This window comes from Platalea leucorodia, assembly GCF_965183815.1.
Source record: "Platalea leucorodia genome assembly, chromosome: 3".
Taxonomy (NCBI): Eukaryota; Metazoa; Chordata; class Aves; order Pelecaniformes; family Threskiornithidae; genus Platalea; species Platalea leucorodia.
The window spans coordinates 11,578,910-11,603,156 of record NC_138825.1 but is presented as its reverse complement, the minus strand read 5'-3'; the positions used below and the strand labels follow the sequence as shown (position 1 = coordinate 11,603,156).

At 38.2% G+C, this 24,247-nt stretch overlaps 1 protein-coding gene across 1 annotated transcript in view; it reads right to left on the bottom strand.

Annotated features, from left to right (window-relative positions):
• WDPCP (WD repeat containing planar cell polarity effector) overlaps positions 1–24,247 on the bottom strand; it is a gene marked incomplete at both ends in the record, with an annotated part of 101,616 nt that overhangs the window by 40,676 nt on the left and 36,693 nt on the right. Inside the window, 3 exon segments of the mRNA XM_082306190.1 lie at positions 2,532–2,595; positions 20,860–20,983; positions 23,553–23,741. Coding sequence (XP_082162316.1) covers positions 2,532–2,595; positions 20,860–20,983; positions 23,553–23,741 — 377 coding nt within the window.

Here is a 24,247-nt window from a genome sequence, read left to right as displayed (position 1 = left end):
TCCTTTTTTGTTCCTTCTCTGTTCCCCTTTAATAAACAGATTTTTTTCTTTTGCATTTTGCTTATGTCATCAGATATCTTTCTTTAGTCTAATATTTCTTCTTGAAATCCCATTAAATTAACGGGGAATAAGGTGGCATGACACCTAAAGCCACCTGAGGTTTTATAAACGGATTTGGTTGGTCTGTAAAACAACAATACAAATAATTGACCTATAGATTAGTTATTTGTACTGCACATAATTATAAATGCTTCAAATATAGGTAAAGTCAAATTGTACGTTCTTAATTGCATTTTGACCTACGTAAACAGTATATACAAATTATTCAGTGTTAAGCAGAAGTGAAGGATGCACAAACCTTGCTCAGCAATAGTATTGTTACACTAGTGCCTAGAAGGACTGTAAGTTTTCAGGGAACAGGCTATCTAATTTTCACACAGTATTTAGTGCAACAAAGCCCAATTCCCCAGAAACTACCATGGCACAAATAAATACTTTTTATGAGCTATGCACCTTTAAACTTATTGAGTCCTGTGCTTAGTAGTGTTGCAGCAGTGCCATTGTTAGCTTATTGTAAAGTTTGTTCATTAGTACCTTACTTAGGAGACGAATTAGCAAAAGGACATTTCCCCAGAGGAGGCAGAGAGTTAACAGAGGATTCAAAGAGGCAGGTGTGTGTGCTGCTTGTTGCATAATTTAGGGGAAACTGTGAGGAATCTCAAAGGTAATGCAAGCAGAACAAGGACAATATAGAACTGGTTTTGATCTCATAGTAATGTAAGCCAGGAGGAACTGTGTGGAAATATATATTTACGTTCAAGAGCATTGGCGAGATAGGAAATGGAAAGTAGGTGTTGAAAGAGGAAAGGGAAAACAAAGAACAGTAGAAAAGGATGGAGCTAATTTCTCTGTGAACACTGAAACTCCTCTTGAAGAAAGTTGAAGAACCTTTTTCTTGAGAGGAGGACATTTCACCACTTGTGGACCCAGGTACTGACAGTCCCTCCCTCTTGTTACCAGCTTTGCACCCATCTCTTGACCCACCACTGGTGTTCCTCACCCTGGGACAGAGGTGGTCCCTCAGTCCTGCTGTCAGCGGAGGGAAGGAAAGACAAAAAGATCATGTAGGAAATGCTCTCAGTCATATGAGAGAGGGCCCTTGAGATGGCAGGCCAAATGCTGGGTCATTTTCTGCCAGAATGGCTAAATTACTCAGGGAGAATTTATTATCTGCATGGTGGGAGACCCCAACAAAAAGCTGTAACCTGCTGCAGACAGGTTACAGTCTGAATCTTATATGTGGTGGTAGTGCTTAGCTTGATTAGGCATCAAATTTGTATTGAAGAAGTTACATTTAATAAAAAGAGAAAAGGAAAAAGCTGAGCTAAAAAGAGGAAAAATCAAGGAGAGTAAACATAAAACATGCAATGAATTTCCTAAAAGTCTGACATTTCCATCACATTCTTTTGATGCATACTTAGAAAAGTTTATCGCAGTATTCACATCTTTCTAATTAGATGGAACAAGCCAGATGATTAGAGCAGTGAAAAAAACATCAAAAGGTTCACACAACTTTTTATATAATTAGAAGGGAATTTTCATAACCCACAAAAGCAGGATTTAATTGTGTAATTTAACATACAATTTAAATATCAAGATCAAACTAGCAGGGCAAGTGACTTAATGGGATAAATGATATTAACATCTAGTGTCAAAGCTTAATTTAAACAACAGAATGTCTTCATTATGCAAAAGAGTCAAGCAAACGAATCGTTCAAAGGGCCTTTTTTTCAACAAACCCCTTTCCTATTGTTTCTTTGAAAACAATGAAATCAGCTGTGGAGCAGCAACATGCTGAGAAACTAGGAAAGCACGATTGGCTTTGTCCATCTGACCTCACTGTGACATTGTGGTGCAAGATCTTATAAAACAAGAGCCTCCTGCAGAGCTCACACAGAGGACCTTTTAAGAGCTGGTTAATTTTACTTTTGTAGCTAATTAAATGGGAGGGGGAAGAGAGTACATGAAATGTAAAAACCCTTGGGTTGACGCTGCTGAGCTTTGTTGTTTTAAAAGTACCTGGAGAAGCGTTCATAATTTGTCACTTTTCACAAAACCCTAAGAGACAAACTAAGAGCATTCAGGATCCCCAGGATATGGCCAGCTCTTGTGTCCAGGATTTGGCAGTTGTACTTCTTAAAGGAACGGATTAGAAATATATAAGCTTATTAGAGTGAAAGATGACATTCACCCACATCAGGACAGATGAAGAAGGGGAAAGTTCAAAAACATATACATTAATTCCTGGAAAATAAAGAATAGCCTTTAGGCCATGCTAAGGAAAATGTCAATGACTCTAAAGACACTCAGTTCCTATTGATGAGTTTCATGATGGCAAAGGGCAAACCAGGTAGAATAGTTCTGTCTTCAGTATGCGTCTAAGACTGCAAATGACACGGATCCATTTTAATGTACATAAAAGCTGACAACTAACATCCTGGCAACAGCCTCTGTCTCCAGAGGTGACTCACCATGAACAGGTCCCGAGCACCTATGTCAACAGCTAGCAGAAATGCTTTTTCAAATCTCTGATACCTGCAAGAAAAAGGAAACATGTCACTTGCTAAGGATAATTTAAGAGCTGCATCAAATTTTGTTAATGGGCAGATGAAGTCCTTCAATTCTCATCAAAGGTGTTGCCAAAGGTTTACTGGGGAAACTTGATACACTCATACTCAGATTGCAGAACTATGAGGTCGGACAGTGACTACTCTTAACCTTCTTCATCGTTTAAAACTTTCAGCAAGTGTTGTGTTCAGTGTTGAGTCCCATCAGATCTAGTTGAATCTGAAGGGAGCTGCAGGTACTGTAGATCATAACAAACTGATCCTTTGAAAGATACCAGCCACAACATGCTAGCCCCAATAACATTGGTAGGAACCTCAAAATTCCCTACAGAAAAGACTTTCTCACAAGACTTCAGAGGTCCTTGTAGAAGTTTGCATTGAGTTTTGTTCTCAAAGACCCCTCAATATGGCTCTCTGAAAATGATAATCCAGTCGAGTCATGCTAAACAGTCATGAATCCCCAGGGACTGACAAAGGTGGGGGGGGTGACACTGCTTTGCCTTCTAACTCCCTCAGCCCAGTATTAGCAGAGACTCCTGAGAGTTTTCTGAAGATCCTATGGTGAAGAAGATCATGTCAATGAGGTAAAACAAGGGGAAAAAGAGCAAAATCCACAAGCAAAAATTACTTCTAAATGTGCTCGAGAAGGCACCACCTGAGTATCACCTAGAGATGCAGCAGAGTAGGAAGGGAGCAGTGTGGATGTGGAACTTCACCTTTACCATTAACCCAGGGGGGCTGCATCACAGCAAATTGAGACCATTACTTTGGTGGGTTTGAGGGCTTGCTGAAGAACAGCTCCTTCCATTTGTAATGACACAGATTGCCACCTTCTTCCTACCCAGAGACCATACACCACCTTCTGGTAATTACAGCAAATATCTACACGTGATGGAGATACTGTGGAAGGCTGTATATGTCCTCTTGTTTGCAATCCTTGGAAATTCCACAGAAGTAGGAGGAAACAAGCCACCTATCAGAAGATTTCTGAGAATATATACAACATCGCACTGGCAAACGCTAGTCACAATGGGAAATTCTGCACTGGGCTAATGCCTCTCTTATACTAGATGTAGACAACCACTATGTGACAATCACTCTCTACTGTGAGAAAGTGATTCTATTTGTACGCATTTTCTTTTACGGCATGTTTTAAACTATTTAAAAATACCTACAAAAATAGATTTTGTGATTATTTTTAGGTATGGAAAAACAACAAAACACCCCAATGTTATTTCAGTTGTGAAGTAAAAGATTGATTCTATATAGAATGATTTCTGTATTTTTCCCATTACTGGTAAAGTTTCCCCCTTTTCACCTGTTAACAATTTCAACAATAAATCAGTTGTGGATGCTTGAAGTTTGGGAAGGAGATGACTTTTTTGCCCCAGTGGGGAAAAAGCAGCATTGTGATTTCTCAGTGTTAGAAAGGTGTAGTTCGTTCTTGCCCAATGAATACTGTCAGACAGCATCATATGGATGGCAGTATTTATACAGTTCTGTACCTTGAGGGTATCTTAGGAAACAGTGGGCAATGTGTAGCTCTTCTTCAGGCCAGTGTGAGCACAGGGGAAATATAGGAATCCTTCCCCTTGGTGGGTGAAGGAGTTCCATATGAGGTACCCTACAGGGATTCCTGTTTCTGGCCAAAGCCTAAGCGGTTTTCTGCCTCCCTCTTGCTATAGCCTTATTGCTCTCTTCTCTTCTACCGCACACTTGGAATGATTCAGCAGATTGTGAGATAGAGCCAGCAAGGACTTTTCCTCAAGGAATAACATTCGTGACAAGAAGGCATAATACATTAGCTTAAGTAGAAAAGGAAATGCACTCTCCAGGTGAGGTTCCTAAGAGCTGGAGCGGGGAGTCCTTTCCTCCCTAAAGCTAATCTCCCTGCTGTGTCTTCCAAGCACTAATTTGCAGCCCTCCTCACAGAACCTGTTTAAGGGAGGGGAAGAGATGAATTAAGGTTAACCTCTTGATCACTGGGGAACAGGCAGTGCACCGCCATTTTATCATGCACATCTATGTATCTGAAGCTTTTCAACATGCTTTCTATGAAGGATTTTCCATTAAAATACATTGTGTTGTAATGCTGCTTCTGAAGCTATGCTTTAATTAAGACAAATAAGTACACATTAAAATATGTGTATCTTGAACAGCTATCATGTATATCTTTTTCTGGCCCATTTTTCTTTTCAATTATGGATTAAATATACAGTCTTAGTACTTAGAAGGGAAATTGGAAACTGAACAGAAACTGGCTATACGACTAGCTAAAAAGAATGTCTGCATCATTATTTTGTTTTTCCAAAGTTATAACTATACAGACTATTTGAATGACATTTGCTTTGGCCAAGGCAAAAATGCCTGCAACCAAAAAATGTAAAGTAACTTTTTCGTTTGATTGACCTGCAGAATGGAATCATGGCCTTAAAGCTGTCATTTCTTTGCTGTTTCACAAAGATTTTGATTTTTTTTTTTTGTTTAATCAACATACATACTTCAGTCTCATTATGGCTCCTATTCATAAAACTGTGAAGTTAGCTCATTATTTTCAGATCCGTACTGTGGGAAAAAAAGGGGGAAAAAAAAAGACTATCCAAGAAATGCTCTTCACAAAGCGAAAGAGCTGGAAATCACAATCACAGATGCTTCATAAATTATTATAAGTGGAATTGCTTTAAAATAACTCGGAGGTTTCGAACAAGAGTAATAAGTTTGCATTACTTAGGCAAACAGTATTAAATCAGTCAAGAATATCCAGGTTTTTTTAAACTAGCTTAACTAGAAGATACTTGTTATTTTGACTCTCTTTGGCATGGAAGTTGTGTTGGTTTTATTCTACAGGAGCAATTAGAGAGCGTCCTGTACAGCACGAGACTGACTTCAAGCTAATTTTATATGCATGTTTTGTCGTGGAAGACCTCTTGCTATTGTTAGCACACTTCAAATAGTTTATCAGTTCCTCAAACAAACACAAAAAAACCCAAGCAAAACAGCCTCCCTTTTGTTCTTGTGCTACAATTACAAGGTACAATATTTGCTTTCTAAAATGGCATCTACAGGGTACTGGTCTTGAAGTCAGTGTCTTCCCACCCCTCCCTCTACCCTGTTACTTATTGCTTGCTTCACAATAACTCCAGCAATCAAGACTTATATGTCTCTTGAAAAAGAGAGATAAGGAAATCTGCCTGTAAACCATGAAGTTCAGCCACTTGTTTGGTCAAAGTGACAGCCAACAGAAATATGACCTTCAAGATTAAAACTCTCAAACTGCGATTAACCACATAGGACAGATAGGAAAATGTTTCCCTGCAAGCTGTTTAGCACATACAATATTAAGTTCAAATTCTCATATAATAAAATAACACTGTTGTTATACACGCTTACGCAAACTTTCTACGTATCCTACAAAAATGTAAAAAGATGGCTATCAGTACGTCTGTTGTATGGACAAGGAAACAAAGGGCAAATGTGAGTGATATGACAAGGGTCATGCGGGTCAAAAATGATCGAGGCAGAGAAGAATCCAGACCTGCCTTCCATGGTAGAGTGGCAGACCTGCTGCCTGCTTCTATTTTGAGAATTTGACTTAACTGAAAAGATGCCAGGAAAGTATTTTATTTTTAAATAAAATATATAAGAAATTTTTTAAAATATAATTTTATCTATTAACTTCAGTGAGGCTACTGTTGGTTTTCACCAGCATAAATAAAAAGAGAATGAAATGCCCAAGTTTTCCTCCTGCTGGATGTTCAGAAATAAGGTGATTTTAAATATTGTAGATCAAAACCATGTGCATGGATTGGGGCGTGGGGAGAAGGGAAAAGAAGTCTTTCCAGTTTTTATGAGAGGTTCTACAAATATATCAAAAGGCAGAATTTTGTCATCTGTATTCCACAACACCTAAATTGAATGTGGTCACTTAGAGATAGAGATGCATCTTCCAGGCTGAAAAAGGTCAACTTAAAAATATTTGTAAGATTTATCCATAATATTAAAACATCTCATAAAAAGTCCAGCAACCAGAAAAAAAATCATGTGGAGGGAGGAGGAAGGGGAGAGAGAGCGAGCTCATGCAAGCAAGAGAGAAATACAGTGCAGAAAAGATGGAAACATTTCTTTAGGGACTAGTTACAACCAACAAGCCTTCTTAGACATGCCCATCGACCATGTAAGCATATTCCTTGTGCTGGGCTGATAAAGGAGGGCTGCAGCAGTTTTTTTCCGTGTCTTCAATAAGGGTACACAACATTTGGAAAATAATCTGCAGGGGAAGAGCTGTGGCACAAATAATATTTATAAGGCAATCCTTTTTAATGGAAGAAATTTCAGAGTCCTCCTCATCTCACAGTCCAATCAAGGGTGATATGCATTCAAAAAGTGAATATTAAATATGCACTGAGCAAACAGAACAGGGAAAAATGAATATTGAAATAATTTACATGTAATCAAACTACACTGAAATTAAGTTTTAATTGTTCAGTATTCTGTGATGCATATGCAGATTTTAAAGTATTCAGAATATCAATCAAGTGTTTACTTACATCAAGCAATTGTATTTAAGCATACAAAACAGATGATGAAAATATGTTCAATCAGCTACAGCTCCTAACATTTGCTGCAGGGTTTACATGATCACTTTTAATTCAGTTATTTCATTTAATATTTCAATTTAATAGCTCATTCTTTCATTCAATTTCTAGGCATCTTGCCCATTTCTTAAACACAATAATAATAATTATTCATAAAAGAAGCTGTTTCCCATAAGTTCTCATATCAGCAATTTTTGGAACAGAAATGGTTTTCATGTTTTTTTTTTTCCTCAAAAAGTGTTGTTGTTATCTGAAATATTTTCCTTTTAAATTAGACAATATTAAAATAAAGCACAACATCTGTAAAATGACTCTGCACCCCGTTTCAATGGAATTCTGAGCTAGAATAATTAGAGATTATCAGGTTAAAGAATGTAAAAAGTGTGTGGCTAGGTTGCTAAGTGGTTGATTTAAATGGGGACAGACTGGTTTTCAACCAATTGTTGAACATAACAGCACTGATTTAGATATGTAGCTGTATTTCAGAATACAGCTTCAGAGCCCGTTTAAAAAACCTTGGTCCAGGGCTTAAGGTCTTATATATTCCGCATGAAAAATATTGATGTGTAATGAAGTCAGGTATAGCTGGTGTAATTTCAGTGCATCCTTAAAATGACAACCCTGAAATTCTATTGACCTTCAAGAAAATTTTTTAAAGTAAAATTTCAGTAAATTCTGAAGACTTAGATTGCTATGTAACCGTTCATATATAAAATATAGTATTAGTCAAAGAATTATCTCCTGCATTGTATAATGAATGCTGAAATACTGACACTTTACTTAGAGTTCCTGGAGAGGAATAAGTACATCAAGATCTTACATTTCATTAAAAAAAGCAAAACACCTTAAACAAAAGTCAACCAAAAACTGGTACCATTTTACCCTAATGGTTTCAGTAGGACACCGTATTTTAAATAAGATAGTTGCAGAGAAAATCAGACCACTGAATGCAGCCTGAAGACCAGGAACTCTCCAAAGAACCTATCCTTCCCTCTCTTCCCGAACTCTTAAGTTTGTGTCAAAATCTCACGATTTGGGGCACTCAGTCTCCTAATTTCTGAATTTACTTCATAATCTCTTATTATTTGTTTAGATAATGTCTGGAAAATAGGCTTTCCCCGATACTACTGACCTCCTTTGGCAAAAATCAATTAATTGCTGGGTATTAGTTTACTGCAGCTGGACTATTTCAACACTAATGTATGTGCAAAGGCATACCAAGAGTTTCACATATCACAATCAGAAATTTAAACTGTAACTGCTGGTTTTTAAGACAAAATATTCTGTGAGCAGCAAAGAGTACTGTTGATTAGTTTCCTATGCTTCCTCCTACACAGGCCTCAGCACGGCAACTCCACCTGTTCCCTACGCGCTCTGCCAAAATACGCTCCAGACAATATAGTGCCCTTCTCCCAGCTGTGCATACTCAGGTCCCTCCCAACAATGGTTTGAGCAAGAGGCAACATAGACCGGGTTTGCCGTTAAGCAGTGCATGTCTCGATCGGCAGAACATACATCTGCTGAACTTTCACTGTAGCTTTTTGGGAGGAAGATAACCTCCTGCATCCTCTTTAACCCTAACTGGTTGCTGATTTTCACAAAACTGGCAGGCATTTACTTATTTCTGAGACTTCTACCCTCTGTAAAGTTGGTCGAGAAGCAATGATTCTCTAAGTTAGCAGGGAACTAACAGAAGAATCCATACCTGGTAAGTTACGACCTCTGAGATGCTAGTGGTATTATTATTATTTTGCCAACCTCATGCTATTATGCTACTAGTTTTTTAGATTATGAGCTCTTTTGAAGAGGACACACAAACTTCTGAGGGGGTGTCCACAACCTTGTTGCTTTCTAAGATACTCTCGTACTGGTGAAGAGAAAGTGCTGCAGAGCACACCAAAGGCTAATGGAGAAACAGACACCAGGTCTGTATGTATGTGAGTCAAGGGGATAATCTTCCAAATTGTATTTTAGATGCAGAAGCTCTAAAGGCAGTCCACGTATAATCTATACATCCCTTCAGGCCCAAATTTAGCAAAGCATTAATGTATGGGTTTATGACCTATAATTTTCTATGGGCCCTAAATATGGGCATGTTAAGTGAAGTGCTGGATTTGGGGCCTGAGTGACTTGTTTAAAAAGAAATCCCTTATGGAACCCTTCAAAGGTCATACACAAATAGGTCTCAAGTAAAAGTTAGTGAATAACCATGAGAAAATTTGCAATGGGCATAAATATCTCAAGCCACCCAAAATCTCTGTTACTTGAACTATACTGTCAAATTACATATCTCTGAACTAAAGAAAGTCCACCTATAACTTTATAGATCATTGGGCGTAGTACCGAATGCCCTTCACATCAAAGGGCACCCTCTGGTATGAAGCAAGAAAAACAAACCAACCAACCAAATTAAAAAATAGGAGGAAAGAGAAAGTTAATAAGGGGAGCCAGACAGTATGACTCCCTGGCCAGAGAAAGCGCTTGAGGGCTGTAACTGGCTGTGAATCTTGAAAATAATCTAACCATGCGATTCCTATCTTTTAGGATGATATGCTGCTCTAGGAAACCTAAATGTATTCTTGTGTGAAATAGTTCAGATGACTATGTTAAACATACATGCAGTCTCTGAACAGACTTTCTATGTTCAAAGAAAAGCTGTCCAGGCATTTTTTGAGTCAGATTTTCAAGTGAACCAAGTTAATTTTTTAACGAAGTAGTTTAGTAAGAAAGCATCATTTAAACATTTAAAATACATATTTAGTAAGAAATAGCCTTGATGTATAAAATATTCTAGAAAAAGCAGTAGTTTTAGCTATAAAAAAAGCTACATCATTTATTTGTTGACCTTTGCTCAATTAACTATAAAATAGTACTAGTTTAAAACTATAGAGCTGTCTTATGTCTAAACCAAAGAAATATTAGTTAACAGATCCTGATCCCATGAACGTTTATGTCACACATTTCCCATGCGATGTTGGTCAGCCGGGGTTAGCCACTGAAGAGGACGACTGTTGGGAGCAACAGCAACATTTTCCTCCTGCCTAGCATAATTCTTTCCTGTCTGTCAAGTGCTCTGAGATTTTCAATAGCAGGCACTATGAAAGTCTGGGGAACAGCAATTTATTACTATTATAAATTATTATTATAAAAATTGAAACGATGATGGTTTATTTCTTTTTAAACTAGATTCAGTCTTTTCTCGTAATGTGTACTTACTTTGAATTTCCCACACTCCGTATTTCCTTTTTCATACTAATTTTCCTTCAAGAGAATATATTTTGTTGCCATAGCAATATTTCCCTACCTTGCAATTTTATCGTAGTGGCTTTCCTTCAGGTTTCTCTAAGCTGCAACTAACACCCACCCAGCCAACACAGCCTCCCCCCACCCCCAAACCTCTCCGTTCCCCCAACCTCGTACTACTTAGTAACTTCTCAACAGTCTATCTTTATCTTTAAATACAGACACACTCCAACATACTCTTCCAAAGTACTCTGGACCAAAACCAGATGTTAATTAAAAATGCTGATAAGAGTCAGTGACACCTGTTGTTTCACATTTATTTTACTCAACCCTGTCTGTTAAATCCTAGCCTTTATTGCATTAATTCGCTTCTGCTTTTCTTCTTTTCCAGCTTTATCCCTCTCACTCTGGTGATCATATAAACTTAACAGTATGTCTTGAAAGCTGGATTTTATTGAGCAAACATATCAGCATGTCTACACACTAAAGACAGCTCTATAACAGAGGCCCAGTATCATCACTATGGTTGAGGATGAGTTGCTGCCTCTATAATAAATCCCTATTGTATATGTGTGATATCTCTGCAATTTCAAACTGCAGCAGATGGAAATTTGGTATTAAAGTTAAGATGAACAGGCCCTTTTCCTCCTTGACTTTCCATGAGGTACAGCGCCAATTCTCCCTCATGCCTGACATTGGATAAGATGTGTTTTTTTAGCGCTAAGACTTCTCAGAGAGAATATTAGCTCAATATTTTCTAAAGCTGGCTGCCTGAAGATAAATATCTAATTACAAAGTCATGGTGCAGGGCCAAATTTTGAATACTTGTTGAGTTACAGGTCCATTACAGTATATTTACTTTTTTATCTAGGTTTGTCAATAGCCAATATTATTTCTTTATAATAAAACAATGCAGTGGTAATGCTCACAAAATTCCCACACATAAGAACTCCATGACAGCAAATATAGTCACAGGAGAGCCAGACAAGAAATTCTCTAGAACTTTGATCATATGAATTTCGGCACGTTTTTGAGGGAGCAAATGGAAAACTAATGAGTATTTTATGCTATTTCTGTACAGCACCATGCACAAGAATATAAAACGTAAGAATGACCACTTGCTCGGACCGAAGGTACATCTAACCTAATACCTTAGCAACAGTTAGGCACCTAGGAAAGAATATAAGAACAGGGCAAGTATATGGCGATACTTCCCTAAGTAGTCTCCAAGTCTCCAACAATTTGTGGTTCAGGGATTTGCTGAGCCAGAGGTGGTTTCTATGTTGGTATTCCTCAGTGAATTTCTCTTCCCTGAACCTTGCCTTTCAACTCATACAATTTTATCATCCACAACATCCTGTGGTAAGGAGCTTCATATTTTAATTATATGTTACACAAAGACTTGCTATACTTTGAAACTGCCACATATTAGTTTCCCTTGATGACCTCTAGCTGTTGTATTAGAAGAAACAATGAGCAGTCATTTACTGTGCTCTTTCTCCCTAATGCTCACAATTTAATAGATCTCTGTCTCAGTTGCCGCCTCTATAGGTTGAGGAGTTCTAGTTTATTTAGTCATTCCTTTCACTAAAGCTGTTTCATGCCTTTAATCAACCTGGCTGCCCTTCCTAAAGCTTTTTGAGTTCTACTATATCCTTTTACAGATCATGAGACTGCACAAAAAAACCTACACAAAAAATTCAGGTGAAGTTCACTGTTTTGTTGTCTATTCCTTTTCTAAAAATTCCTGGCATCCAATTTGCTTTTTGTACTTGTGCTGAGCACTGAACTGACTATTTTCTAGCTGCAAAGTTATAATACCAAATTCTTCTTCCAGAATAATGGTGAGCTCAGACTCCATCATTTTATACATGAAGTTAGGAGTCACCCCCCCCATCGTGTGTCACTGAGTCCTGTGAAGCCCTTTTGCTGTTCTTCACAGCAGGCCCTATCTTTACTAGTCTTAATAATTTAGCATCATTAGCAAATGCTGGCACCTCACTACTTGCTCCTTTGCCAGGCTATTTATGAGTATAGATCTGCTACACTTTTTCACCAATTTCCATTGGTGATCTCCATTGATAACTGACCACTTACTCTGTTTCTTACCTTTTAATAAATTACTTACCTATGAAAGAGGAGCTTCCCTCTTATCCTGCGGCAGCTTAGTTTTTTTAAGACATTTTGGTAGGAGATCTTCCAAAAAGGTCTTCAATGGTCAAACTTTCATCAGTAGCAGATGGATATCCATTACTGACATGAAAGAATTTGGAGTTCCGAGACATGACATGCCTTTACAGAAATCCTGCTGACTCTCCCCAGTACAACATATTTGTCTGTATGTTCACAATTGTTTTTAATACAGTATCTATTAATTTCACTGGTATGCAGGCTGGACTTACAGGGCTATAGTTCTTCAAGGTTCTCCAGACTGTTTCGAAAACCGACATCATATTTTCCATGTTCCAGTCCTCACGTGCTAAGGTCATTCTAAATAAGAGATTATACACTACAGTGTGTATTTCAGCTATTTTATGCTTTATATTTAGAAATTCTGGATGAATTTTAGCTAGTGCTGGTTATATACTACTGTTTATCTATCCATAGCATAACCCCTTTTACTGATACTTCAACACTTATCAGTGTAAACTAAGAAACATCTCCATCCTCTCCTATCCTGGCCAACTGGTCAAAAGGGGATTTTTAAAGAGATCTGCATGCCTATCTGCTTTTTCTGTCTTTCTGTAAACCTTTCTTCATATATTTTTGCTAGTCTTTGTGCCTCTCCCATTACAGAAACTATATTGGACCATCTAAGATCTTTCTGTTAACTGGCCAGTAATCATGTGATACAGGAGCTAGACATTTACGGTGCAAATCATTCCATTTATCTTCAAACAGCTCACCTTTACATGGCTAATTTAAGCTAATCAGGTAGGCTCCCTTTATAGTTAATTGATAGGGGTAGGCACTGATGTTTGATTCTTCATGCTTATCTTACACATCTCCCTTTGATAGGATTACTCATCCTTTGGGTGCCCATGTCTTTATACTAACTACAGAGGAAGCCCAGATGAGCGTGTAGGACATCTAAATTCTACATTATTAAGTCAGGAGAGGTGAGGCAAGACACTACATCCAGTTATGGGACAACTGACTATTGCTGACTTTTGTTCTAAATTTTACTTATGGTATCCTTTCCTTAGCTGACTCTTTGGTTCTGAAGAATCATAAAACGGAGCTCTGCATTTGAAGATAGGAAGCATAGGACTGCCTAACTGTTCAATCAGCTCTTCCTGGAGCGTACTGGATGGAAGTGGGAGAAAAGTCAGAAAAACAAAGCTCTTTAGGGAGGAGAACAAACCACTTTTTGCACACAACAAATGGATTACAGATTGCCAAGCCACGTTCTGTTCCAATCTGATGAGCTGAGCTCAAGACAGAATATTGTCAGATGGTCCATATACAGAAAAGTGAAGTGTAATGGTGGAGCCTAGGAAAACTCTGAAGATGAATGGAAAAAAAGTATCTTGGTAAAGAGATGAGACATGAATCAATCTGGAAAGACTGCAAGGAAAAAAGAAAACATCTTAAATTCAGGTTCTTGGTCAGGACCTCAAGAAGAGATTTTTGAGTGTCACTCCAGAAGGAGATACCATTAGTGACTACGTAGAACTGATGGGGAGAGAGTAACTGATGACCTGCAAAGGAAAGCTGAGGCTGACTTATTGAAGCTGCTCAAGGGTGGAGACGCATTAACTAATTCTTGAGTTTTTGTCCATGAATATGGTATATTTGCACTGTTTCTGCATTTGATGCATGCCCAAAGCCCCTCAGGTTTCAGGGGAATTGCACAGCTGGTACAACAGGAAAAAGCCACCTACAGATTATCAGTTACACAACACAACAAAACAATGGTCTCTATGTGGGCTCAGCTTCTAAAAGTAGCAATATCAAAGTCAGATTAACCAGCATGTGGGAATAGCCTTGGCACAAAGACCGTTAGTCCAGCATAGCTATTCTGTGTTCCTTTTTTCTAGTGCAGTCCCATGGGTGGGAACGTAGCAGAGAACTGGAGGACTTATGGCACTCTGGGCCACCAAACAGCCATCTGTTGGTGGCTGTGGGAAATAGCTCCATATTAGAGTAGCTCTGGGACTGCTCTTAGCGTGTGGGAGGGGCCATTTTTCCCATGCTCCAAGCAAAATCTCCCATTAGATTCAGCAGAAAATCTTGCCCAAATCTCTGACAGATTTTTTTGTGGTTTATCTTCATGGGATTTTATTCTCAAGCAATTATGTCACGTCATTTGTTCCCCACCCCCCCACCCCTGATATTTTGCTCAATATTTCTTACATTGTAATCACCACTAGAGAATTAAATCCTGGATTCATTCCTGTGGCATCAAAGCATCTGACTGAAACTGAAAATTGTTGTGGAGCTGGTTTAAGAAAAAAAAATCATTAGCAACATAGGACTGTAGCAAAGACATTCTAAACTTTTCCTGAGATATTTAACCTCTTTAACTGCAAAAATAATGCAGTTCCATTAAATGGGTGCCTTTATTTCTTGTTTCTAAAACAGGTCAAGAAGCATGACCAGGGGAATCTTTTCATGTGCAGTTCCATCACAGGAATTGAAATTCTCATTTATCAGTGCTGTGGTAATACGAAAACCTTTGGTTTTGATCGTTTTCACAAGATGACAAAAAAGGACTCTTCAAAGTCCCCTCCAGAAGGTGCTACTTTAGTCAGAATGCTGCTACTGAACTTAGTCCCATAGAGATGAATTCTGTTCATGTGGCCACCATAGAGAACCTGACTGACATCAGTGGTCATTTTATCTGAAGGCATAATTTAATGCCTAATAGGTTACCTTATGAATATAAAAGACATTCTTAGTCCTGAGCCATGTCATTATTAATGTTTATACATATTTTGTGACACACTATGTACCAATATAATTATAGATTCTACTGTTAGGGTGCTCTTAAAAAGGATCATAAAAACTCTTTGCTCACTCTGTCCCTCAGTTCCATACAGTTGGCAGCAGATGGGATTGGGAACTATTCCTATGGAGTTGAGGCATTTTTTCACCTTTGATTTAGAGTCCTATTTAGGATGGAATACTCGCAGTGAATATCTACTTTGCAGATTGCAGTGTAGTGATACGGGAACCTGCTTACCAAGGGGTAGTTAGTACTGCGTAAGTGGTGTACCTGCAGGGTGAAAGAGCTTTATTTTAGCTTTTCAAAGGCTGTCTTGGACTTAAGTGATAACTGACTGTGTCAAGGCATCATGTCAGGTAGTAAAGCGGTACACTTCAGCACTCTTGAATAGTGAAGTGATTCATAAAAAACAGTACTGGCTGGAAGCAGATCTCCCCTGATGCTAATGACCAGCTACTTTCTCATCTCCTTTATGAGTGTTTATTTACAAAGGAGCTCTATCAAGTTCTGTGTGTAAAGTCATAGCACTTTATGAATGTTGTGCCCAACATGCAGGTAAATTCTTCTTTGCGTTTAACCAGTAGCATCTTATATTGAACACTGAGAAGAGTACACAACACTTCTGAGAATATTTGCGAAGGAGTAAAAACAATAACAGTAAAAACATGGTGGAGGTTTTAATTTCTGGATTCAGACAAAGGAGAATCTTCCATGAATCCATCCAAAATTCTACCAGTGAACGTGATCAGAGCTCCACTTTGCTCTTGAAAGAAGCAAATGCACTATCTTGTTATTTACAACAGAGCTTTGCTTTGTAGGGAAACATATTTGTACCGTGGGGTAAAAAATCCAATTACATTCTCTTAACGGAATTATCAGATGGAAAGGTCCAAATGGTTTTGCATCTTAGTATTTTTCCATGTTAAAAAAAAAAAAAAAAAAAAAAAAGAGGCAAAAAGATCCTTAAACTGCATATTCACAAACACAAGAACAGAATTACAAAGGAGGAAAGGGCATAGCAGAAACACGGAGCTGTGGCTGCATTCTAATTCTACAACTCCTGAGCTGCATTTCAGACTTTACTTTCCAGCCCAGCCTTTACCTCCAGCTCATGCTATGTTACTTTCTCACTGTCTCTCTGAGAAAGACAGAAAAATTTGAACAAAACAGAGCAGGCATGTGTTTGTGCCTGTGTGTCAAACAAACAAGATAATTTCATGCATTAGAAAATGTGACAAGTACAATTTACGAATGCTTGATCAGAGTGAAGCAAAGCCATGAGTCAGCGATGCCATAGTTAACGAGTGAAAAACTATTCCATCCCATTCCATGTTCTGTACACGGGTAGATGAGGCTGTTATACAGAGGCAGGAGGTTGTGCAGCCACTCCCCCATTACACAAACACGCTTAGTAGGCAGCGCTCAACAAAAGGGTGGGGGCAAGAAGGTTACAGCTCCCCAAGGCTTCCTAATAAATCCACCTCTGCTCAACACTTTACATAATGATACAATGCATTATATTATTATAAGCAGTGACATCATAATAAAATACCGGAGAGCTACTCAAGTGGCAAGGAACACCTAAGATACATTTCTATACTTGTAATTCAGTTCCTGTATTTTTTAATTATAGATAAGAATTTAAAGTAAAAATAATTATTCATTCCATAAATACTGTTGTAATGGATCCCTGGCATATAATTAAGAGGCCTTTAATTTTAATTTTGTATACTGAACGCCTGGTTTTGGAGGTATTCCATATTCTATATTCAGGGCCTATACCTGCAAAGCTCTAAGCTTCTATTTTCGTGGAAGCTGAAGATGCTGCATGGTTTCCAAATTTAAGAACTTAGCTTTTATAATGATGGATACAAATAACATGGCTGCATCAAATACGTTGCAAGGCATTTTCCTTCCTTCTAATTGCAATGCATTTCAATCGTGCTGTCAGTGTTCCTAGGACCATCTCAGGTTGCAGCACCATTTTCTAACCCATACTTGCAATACAGACAGTAATGACAGAGCATCTTCTTTCTAAAGTGCCTAATACCTGAAAGAGGGAACCTACCATCACAGCATTCAGCGTTTTCTAGAAACTGATCTCTTTGATGGTAGAAAAATAGTTAGCCTATAATCTCACTGATGATGTGAAAATGGATGCCTCCAGTTATTTGCAACTGAATATACAACCTTTCAGCCTACAGTAAAGATTAAAATCATTGGCACATGATTATTACTAGGTGAGGATAGCCTTTCTGAAAAGGTAACTGTATTTCTCAATTCTAGTAAATGCAGACACTCACATCTTAAAAAGTACAATAACTGGCACCTTTTTGGCAGACTCAGCAGGCAGGTCAAAGATTGTCTCAGCATGTAGAATGAATTAATATTTCTCTCCCAAGAGTGGGTCCTTCTAGAAAAGGCTTAAGGCAGATTGGTGGGGCATTCAACATAAAGCTGGAGAGGGGGGTGAAAACTTTTTGTTTATATGAACATTTTTCAGATTTAGATCTAGAAACATGTACGTGTTTTAATGTTTTAATCTTGTATGAAAGACTCCGCCTTTCCCTGTCCATCCCTTATGTGTCTGTTCTCCTCTATAGCCCACCACACACATCCTAAGCTGTCTTCCCCCATTTCGCTCTGTACTCCCACTCTGCCCTTTTGCAGGACTCTGTACGTCCCCATCCCTGCCTTTAGTCCTTTGTCCCCAATTCATTGTCTTCTACTCATGCTCCTAACCCCACTTTCCTCATTCTTCCTACCCCACTTCTGAGTTTCTCCCTGTGTGTTTTAGCTCCGTATCCTCTAGATTTAATTTCTGTGCATCTGCTGCTTGCTTTCTCTGAAGCCCTAAGGAATTGCAGAAGGCCCTACTCTATTCCAAGAAATATTTTTTAACTATCAGCCATACTTACAGTGCACGTAATTTAGGAAGCGCTATGTTTCCTCCACTTCTTGCTGCAACAGGGTACAAAGTGATCACTTTGCTTTTGTCTCCTCATGCTCACGAGGAGACAGTTTACAGTGCATCTGTAAACTGTAAACTGACAGTTTACAGTGTATCTGCATTCAAGTGTTCTTGTTTGGTCATGCAGACACATCTGCAGTAGCACAAATTCACTCTGAAGAGACTCATTAACTCTTTGTAACTAACCTGCAAGTGCTAAATGAATAAGGGTAAAAAGTGAATAAATCAAATAACAAAGGTTGAGACAGAGAGCACATAACTGACTTAAAATGTAGCCTTCCTGACACCCAGGTACAGTTGCTGTCTCTGACAAACAGGTAGTGGGAGGACTACTCCATTTTCAGTGTCCTCATGGGCATAATATGGTGACCTGAAAAGGCAAGAGCATAATTGTCTCCTCACTTTTCTTCCTGTTCTGAACCTGCAGTTGTAAATGCAGGCTGGCAGAAGTGGCTTGCCTGGCTGGCTCCTCACAGATGGATGTAATAGCAGCGGCTGCAACTTTCGCGTGCCTGAAAGAATCAGTGAGCATTGTGCGTCCCTATGATTCTCCTAGACATTGCATTGCGCTTAGATGGCATTTTCTCACCCAGAACCATGGTTTATCATTCCTCCAACAAATCTGTAGCACTCTCTGCTTAGCCTACATTCAAATCATTCTAGTCACTTAAGAAAACATCTAAAAGGAAATAAACACCAATTAAGGCACAGCCACTTTAATACAATAAACATCAGCTCTGGACGTAATTTCCTTGCTTTCTATCAGATAAATCTCCCATTTTTGAACATTTCATTTTGTACTTAGATTATGTCTTCTCAGATAAGCTTTAAGCATTACCATCTGTTCTGCAGCAATCACATGATCCTATCAGTTTGATTCAGTTGAATACAAATCCCTTTCACAATAGGGAAACAGCAAAATAACACACATTTGTTCCAAAAGCTGCCACAACAGTAGATTGTTGAAGGGCTGCTTTATAGTGGGGGTAAAAGACACGAGGAGACTCTCCTACACACCTCCTGCCTGTGCCCCACTCCGTCCAGGCAGCGTTCTGACACTGGAGCTTCTTGTTTGCTAGCGAAATCGAGTCAGTGTTTCAGCTGTGTTCAGCAGCCCCAAGGGCTGAAAGCTTAGCCAGGGCCCCATGCCTCTGCATGCCTGCTAGCATTTGGAAGCAAATCCTGAGTCAGAGGGAATACACCTTTCTCTTGCAGATGTAAGAGCACTATAGTTACACCTCTCAGCAATCTCTGAGGCATTCTTTCCGCATCTGTCCTCTGCAGGCAGCTGGCCCACAGCCACTACAGTTGGCCATTGCAGCAACAGATCTTCCCTGCTGGTTTCTAGGAGAAAGGCAAAAGCAGAGTTTGTACCCACTATTGTGGCCACATCTATTAAGAAAACTCCAATGAAAGGCTGGTGCATATTATGCAGATATTTGGAGCATTCTTCTACTTAGAATAATTTCCCGATTGGAATGGACCTGTTAGCAGAAAGATGATCCTGTTCAGATTCAAAATGCAGAAGACGCTATAAAATACTTCTCTTTAAGATTTAAAAGAAGCACTAACTGTACTATCAAAGTAACTTGCAGCTCCTAGCTTTGTATATGCAGACAATGTATATAACCTGGATGAATCACCAAAAAAGGTGCATTGCAAGTCTCACTACGTCCATCTACACTCGTCCTCAACAAGAGGTTACAAACATTGTATCATTCAGAAGGTAATTTCGCCTTATTTTCACCCACTGGATAATTCTCAGAGGGAATGTTTCAGCTGTATTTGTGGTTGAACACATGAACAGATTAAACTGCTGTATATTGATATTTATAACTGATTGAAATTTAGGCTATTAATTTATTATGAAGGAAAAATACAGCAATAAACGAATGTACTACAAATTCTAGCTGAATTTGATATTATGACTCTTCTAATGTCACATAATTTACAGATGAATGCAACATTTCATTTTCTCCTCTTATTTTAATGGCACTGAAAATTCACTGAAAATTACTGGAACATGAATTTCTGTATGAGAACTTTGAGGATGAGAACAACAAAACGCTCAGATTTCAATGGTGCAAAGACACAAATGTCTTGGACCATGCACCATTCATTTGCATTTTAGCATGTATTTAAACTCGGTATTTTCTCCAAGTTTGTAAGCTGTTCAATAGTTAATCTGCAAGCAGTTGGTGAATATAAATCTCTCAGAAGCATGCTATCTTTTTTCTATCAAGCTAAAAAGGAAAGGGTGATTCATTTTAAGTGTATTGATGATAGAAGAGTTCTGAATAGCATTTTATCTGCAATACTGTACTTGAAAGGAACGAAGCGCAAGTTAAACAAACTAACAATGAATGCATTTTTTTCAGGGGTGGTCTTCTTGGAAAATGTTAACCACATTAAAGTAGGTAGTTACTGAAATATGCAATTAATTTTAAGTTGATAGAAGTTGAAACTGTCATTCACCTGAGCAGGTGGTGGAAGAACCTTCTTGCATATCTGCTGATTGGGTCCCTGTACTCCAGCACGGTTGTATCCAAGAGGGGTCTTGTTGGAGCATAAAAGGTTCCAAGGCTTGCCTCAAGCTGTGCTGTGGAGTTCAAACACAACAGCAATGAAACAAGTGAAACTGCTTCAATTACAACAGGTTGCTCATGTTTGCAGTCAAATTCCTCAAATACTGATGAAATGTGATGTTGTTGTAGGAGAGATGAAATTAAAATATGACATTGTACAAACACAAATGTGCATATGAACTTTCACTTTGAGGCAGAGTTGACGATGACTTTGAGCAACAAAAGCTGTCAAAAGGATGAAGTCTATAACACATCAAGTTCTCACCAGCAGTGTACAATTAAAAGTGACTCATAAGAGTAATACAGTTTGAACAAGTTTGTCCTGTAGAGATCCACTCTCAATTAGCTCAAATCGTCTTTGTCCTCTTAGACAAACAACAAGGAAGTTCAGTTTTTCAGGGATTATTGTGTTCGGTCAGCAGGTGACAGAACCCTTCTTGTGATGGCCTTGAGGTCTAAGGAACCTCCTTCAGTCCACAGTTCTTTAAAAACTTTAAACAAAAGGGTCTAGAAACCCTAAGGGTTTGACTCTCCTACAGCGTGTAGTGGTGGGAAAATGGATGACCTCCCTTGTAATCAATAAAATAAAGCCCTTTTGTTACAGAAGTTCTCTCCGCTTTAAATACTTTCTGACTGCTATAACTCCACAGCTGGAGCTCTTAGACATTTTTCTACATGTTTTTAATACAAAATTATAAATAATATAAGAAAATACACAGTATATGTTTGTGCCCCACATGCTTAGCTTAAAGGAAATTTAATGATCAATAATATTTATGTTATGTGACTTTTGCTTGAGAGTTAACACATAGTACAAGTCCTTATAGGCAGAACAGGAAACATTTGCTATATATTTGCTATATAGGTTCTCCTTTCAGAGTGAAAATGCAAACTGCTACTGCTAATCAGAATTTTGTGTGGGCTTTAAAAGCAAAATGTAACCTATTGTCTCATTAGGCAGACAAAATCTCATTGATTTGCTGTTATTAATGCTTGATTGAACTAGCCATTTCTGTATTTGGTGATAATGGTTCTTTATTTCCAAATATAGTTACATTTTATTTTATTAGGGTTGATAGCACTAAATGTGCTAATAGTACTGTGTTAGGAACACAGGCAAACTGTTAGTAAATTAGGTTTTGTGTTATCTTAAATCTAGACAGTAAGATAAGTTGAACTTTAAAGGTATTTTCTTTCAAAGCAGCAGTCAATTTAGACTAAAATTGAATACATCAGTACCTTTGCAAAAACAAGCCATACTCTCTTGCCGTTGCTGTTTTCCTGACAGCATGTTTTGTTCTTCTGAAATATTTCAATGTACATGGAATACGAGTAACTACTAGCACAGTTATAGATTCATTAGATAGCCCAGCTTGATGTTGAAGGCAGAATAAAGATCTCAAAGATAACTGCCCCATCGCTATAAATAAAAGGCCCCACTGGGTTTTGCTAATAAAAAAGAAAACAAATTACCATGTCAAATTTGTTAGATACATATAGAATAACTCCTGGACAGAATGAAATTCTGTCTGCTGTAAACAGTGTTAGGGAGCTGCATGGGGGGGAAACACACAGTCATCTATTTATAATGTGCATATTTTTACAAGAGTTTGACAACCAGCCCTTTTCATGGGTCCTTTTAAAAGCATGTTTTATTTAGAATTGATACGCTATGTTTGCAATGCAGAGATTTTTTTAATCAGATGCCCCAAAATGGGATAGCCGATGGCTTGGCAGCAATGTAGGACACCTTGGAGTTTTTCTATCATCAAACACACCAGAATCCTAAGTATTCTTTCTTGCCACAAAAGATGCCTGGTCCCCAGCTGTCTGCCTGCTAGACTGGAGGGTAACACCTTTACTAAATCAAGGCACTTCAAATCTTGAAGTCTATTGAGTTTCAAGATAGACAGCAAATCAAGAGGAAGGCATCACACCAGGCTTCAGCAGAGATGAGGCTGAACCTAAAATTCATCATTTCTTGTGAGGAAACCCAGCTACTACTGCAGGGGGCCAGAAGATTACAGTGAGGACAAATGCTATAATCCTAAAGGAGGCAGCAGAGGATAGTGTATTCAAAGCCTTTGGATCTTGTAATGAAAGAATGACCCTTCAAAAGCACCTTAAAAACCATACTAAAATCTCTTGTCCCCATTGCAGGAAAATGTCCCTCCTTAAGTTGGTGCTGTCTCAGTATGAATATATAACAAACATTTAAATCCTATATTAACTAACATTAGTCTGTAACATAAGCTAAATTTATGTAATGTAATAAAGTTAGAGCACATATAAGATAGTGCTATATATATTAAGTCATGCCTATACTATATATATATACTAAAAAATGCATTATTTTAGTATCACTATTGATACAAATGAACTAAAATGCAATCAACACGATCCATATTTTATTGAAATGACTTGTCTACATATGACATTTGATTATGGAATACCATAATCTGTTTGACTGCCTGGATTCTCACTATTGTCTTCTTTATAAAGTCAATAAATATATTGTCATAATCCACATATGAATTACAAAGACACCACAAAAATACATTAAAAATACAATCGGTCCCTTACCTTCTCTGTCTGGGGTAAGCTTTTGTTTAAGAAGGTGATTGACGATGGCACTCAAGCATATGTAACACTGATGACCCATTGTGTTCCAGTTCATGGTGTTCAGGACATTAATTGCCTCATGTATCTCATCGTAACGAATGTACTGGTGGACGATTTCCACAAGGCCCAGCTGTCCTCTTGTGATCATACCTTTTACAGGAAATATTAAAACCAAAGATAGTGTTATGAGTATGTAAACCAGTAGCTGACTACTTTTCAGCACAGTTAAAAATACTTGCTGTCGGTTAGTATTAGGAAGTGTAAGTTAATGGGTTTCACTATGAAATTTTTATGAGAGAGCTCCTTATTATCTTGTTATATTTAGACTGATGGTGCTTTGGACAGCAGAGAAAAACCATCAGTGAACTTCACACACGGAGGTTGAGTGAATGTGGCCAGTATCTCCTAGTGACAGCATCATGTAAAGTTTGTTTTAAACATGGTAGAAAAAGCTTATTCCCAGGTTATCAGTATTGTATTGGAGGTAATAAATTCATGTTCCTAGCACCTCCTTCCCATAGGGAAATATTGCTCGGCAACACTAAAAAATAGCATTTGTCTCACACAAACATACCTATGTATACAAGTTTATAGCAGCTCAAACTTCAAAGCAGCAGTTGCTCGATTAGTCTCCATATTGCAATTGCTCTAGAACT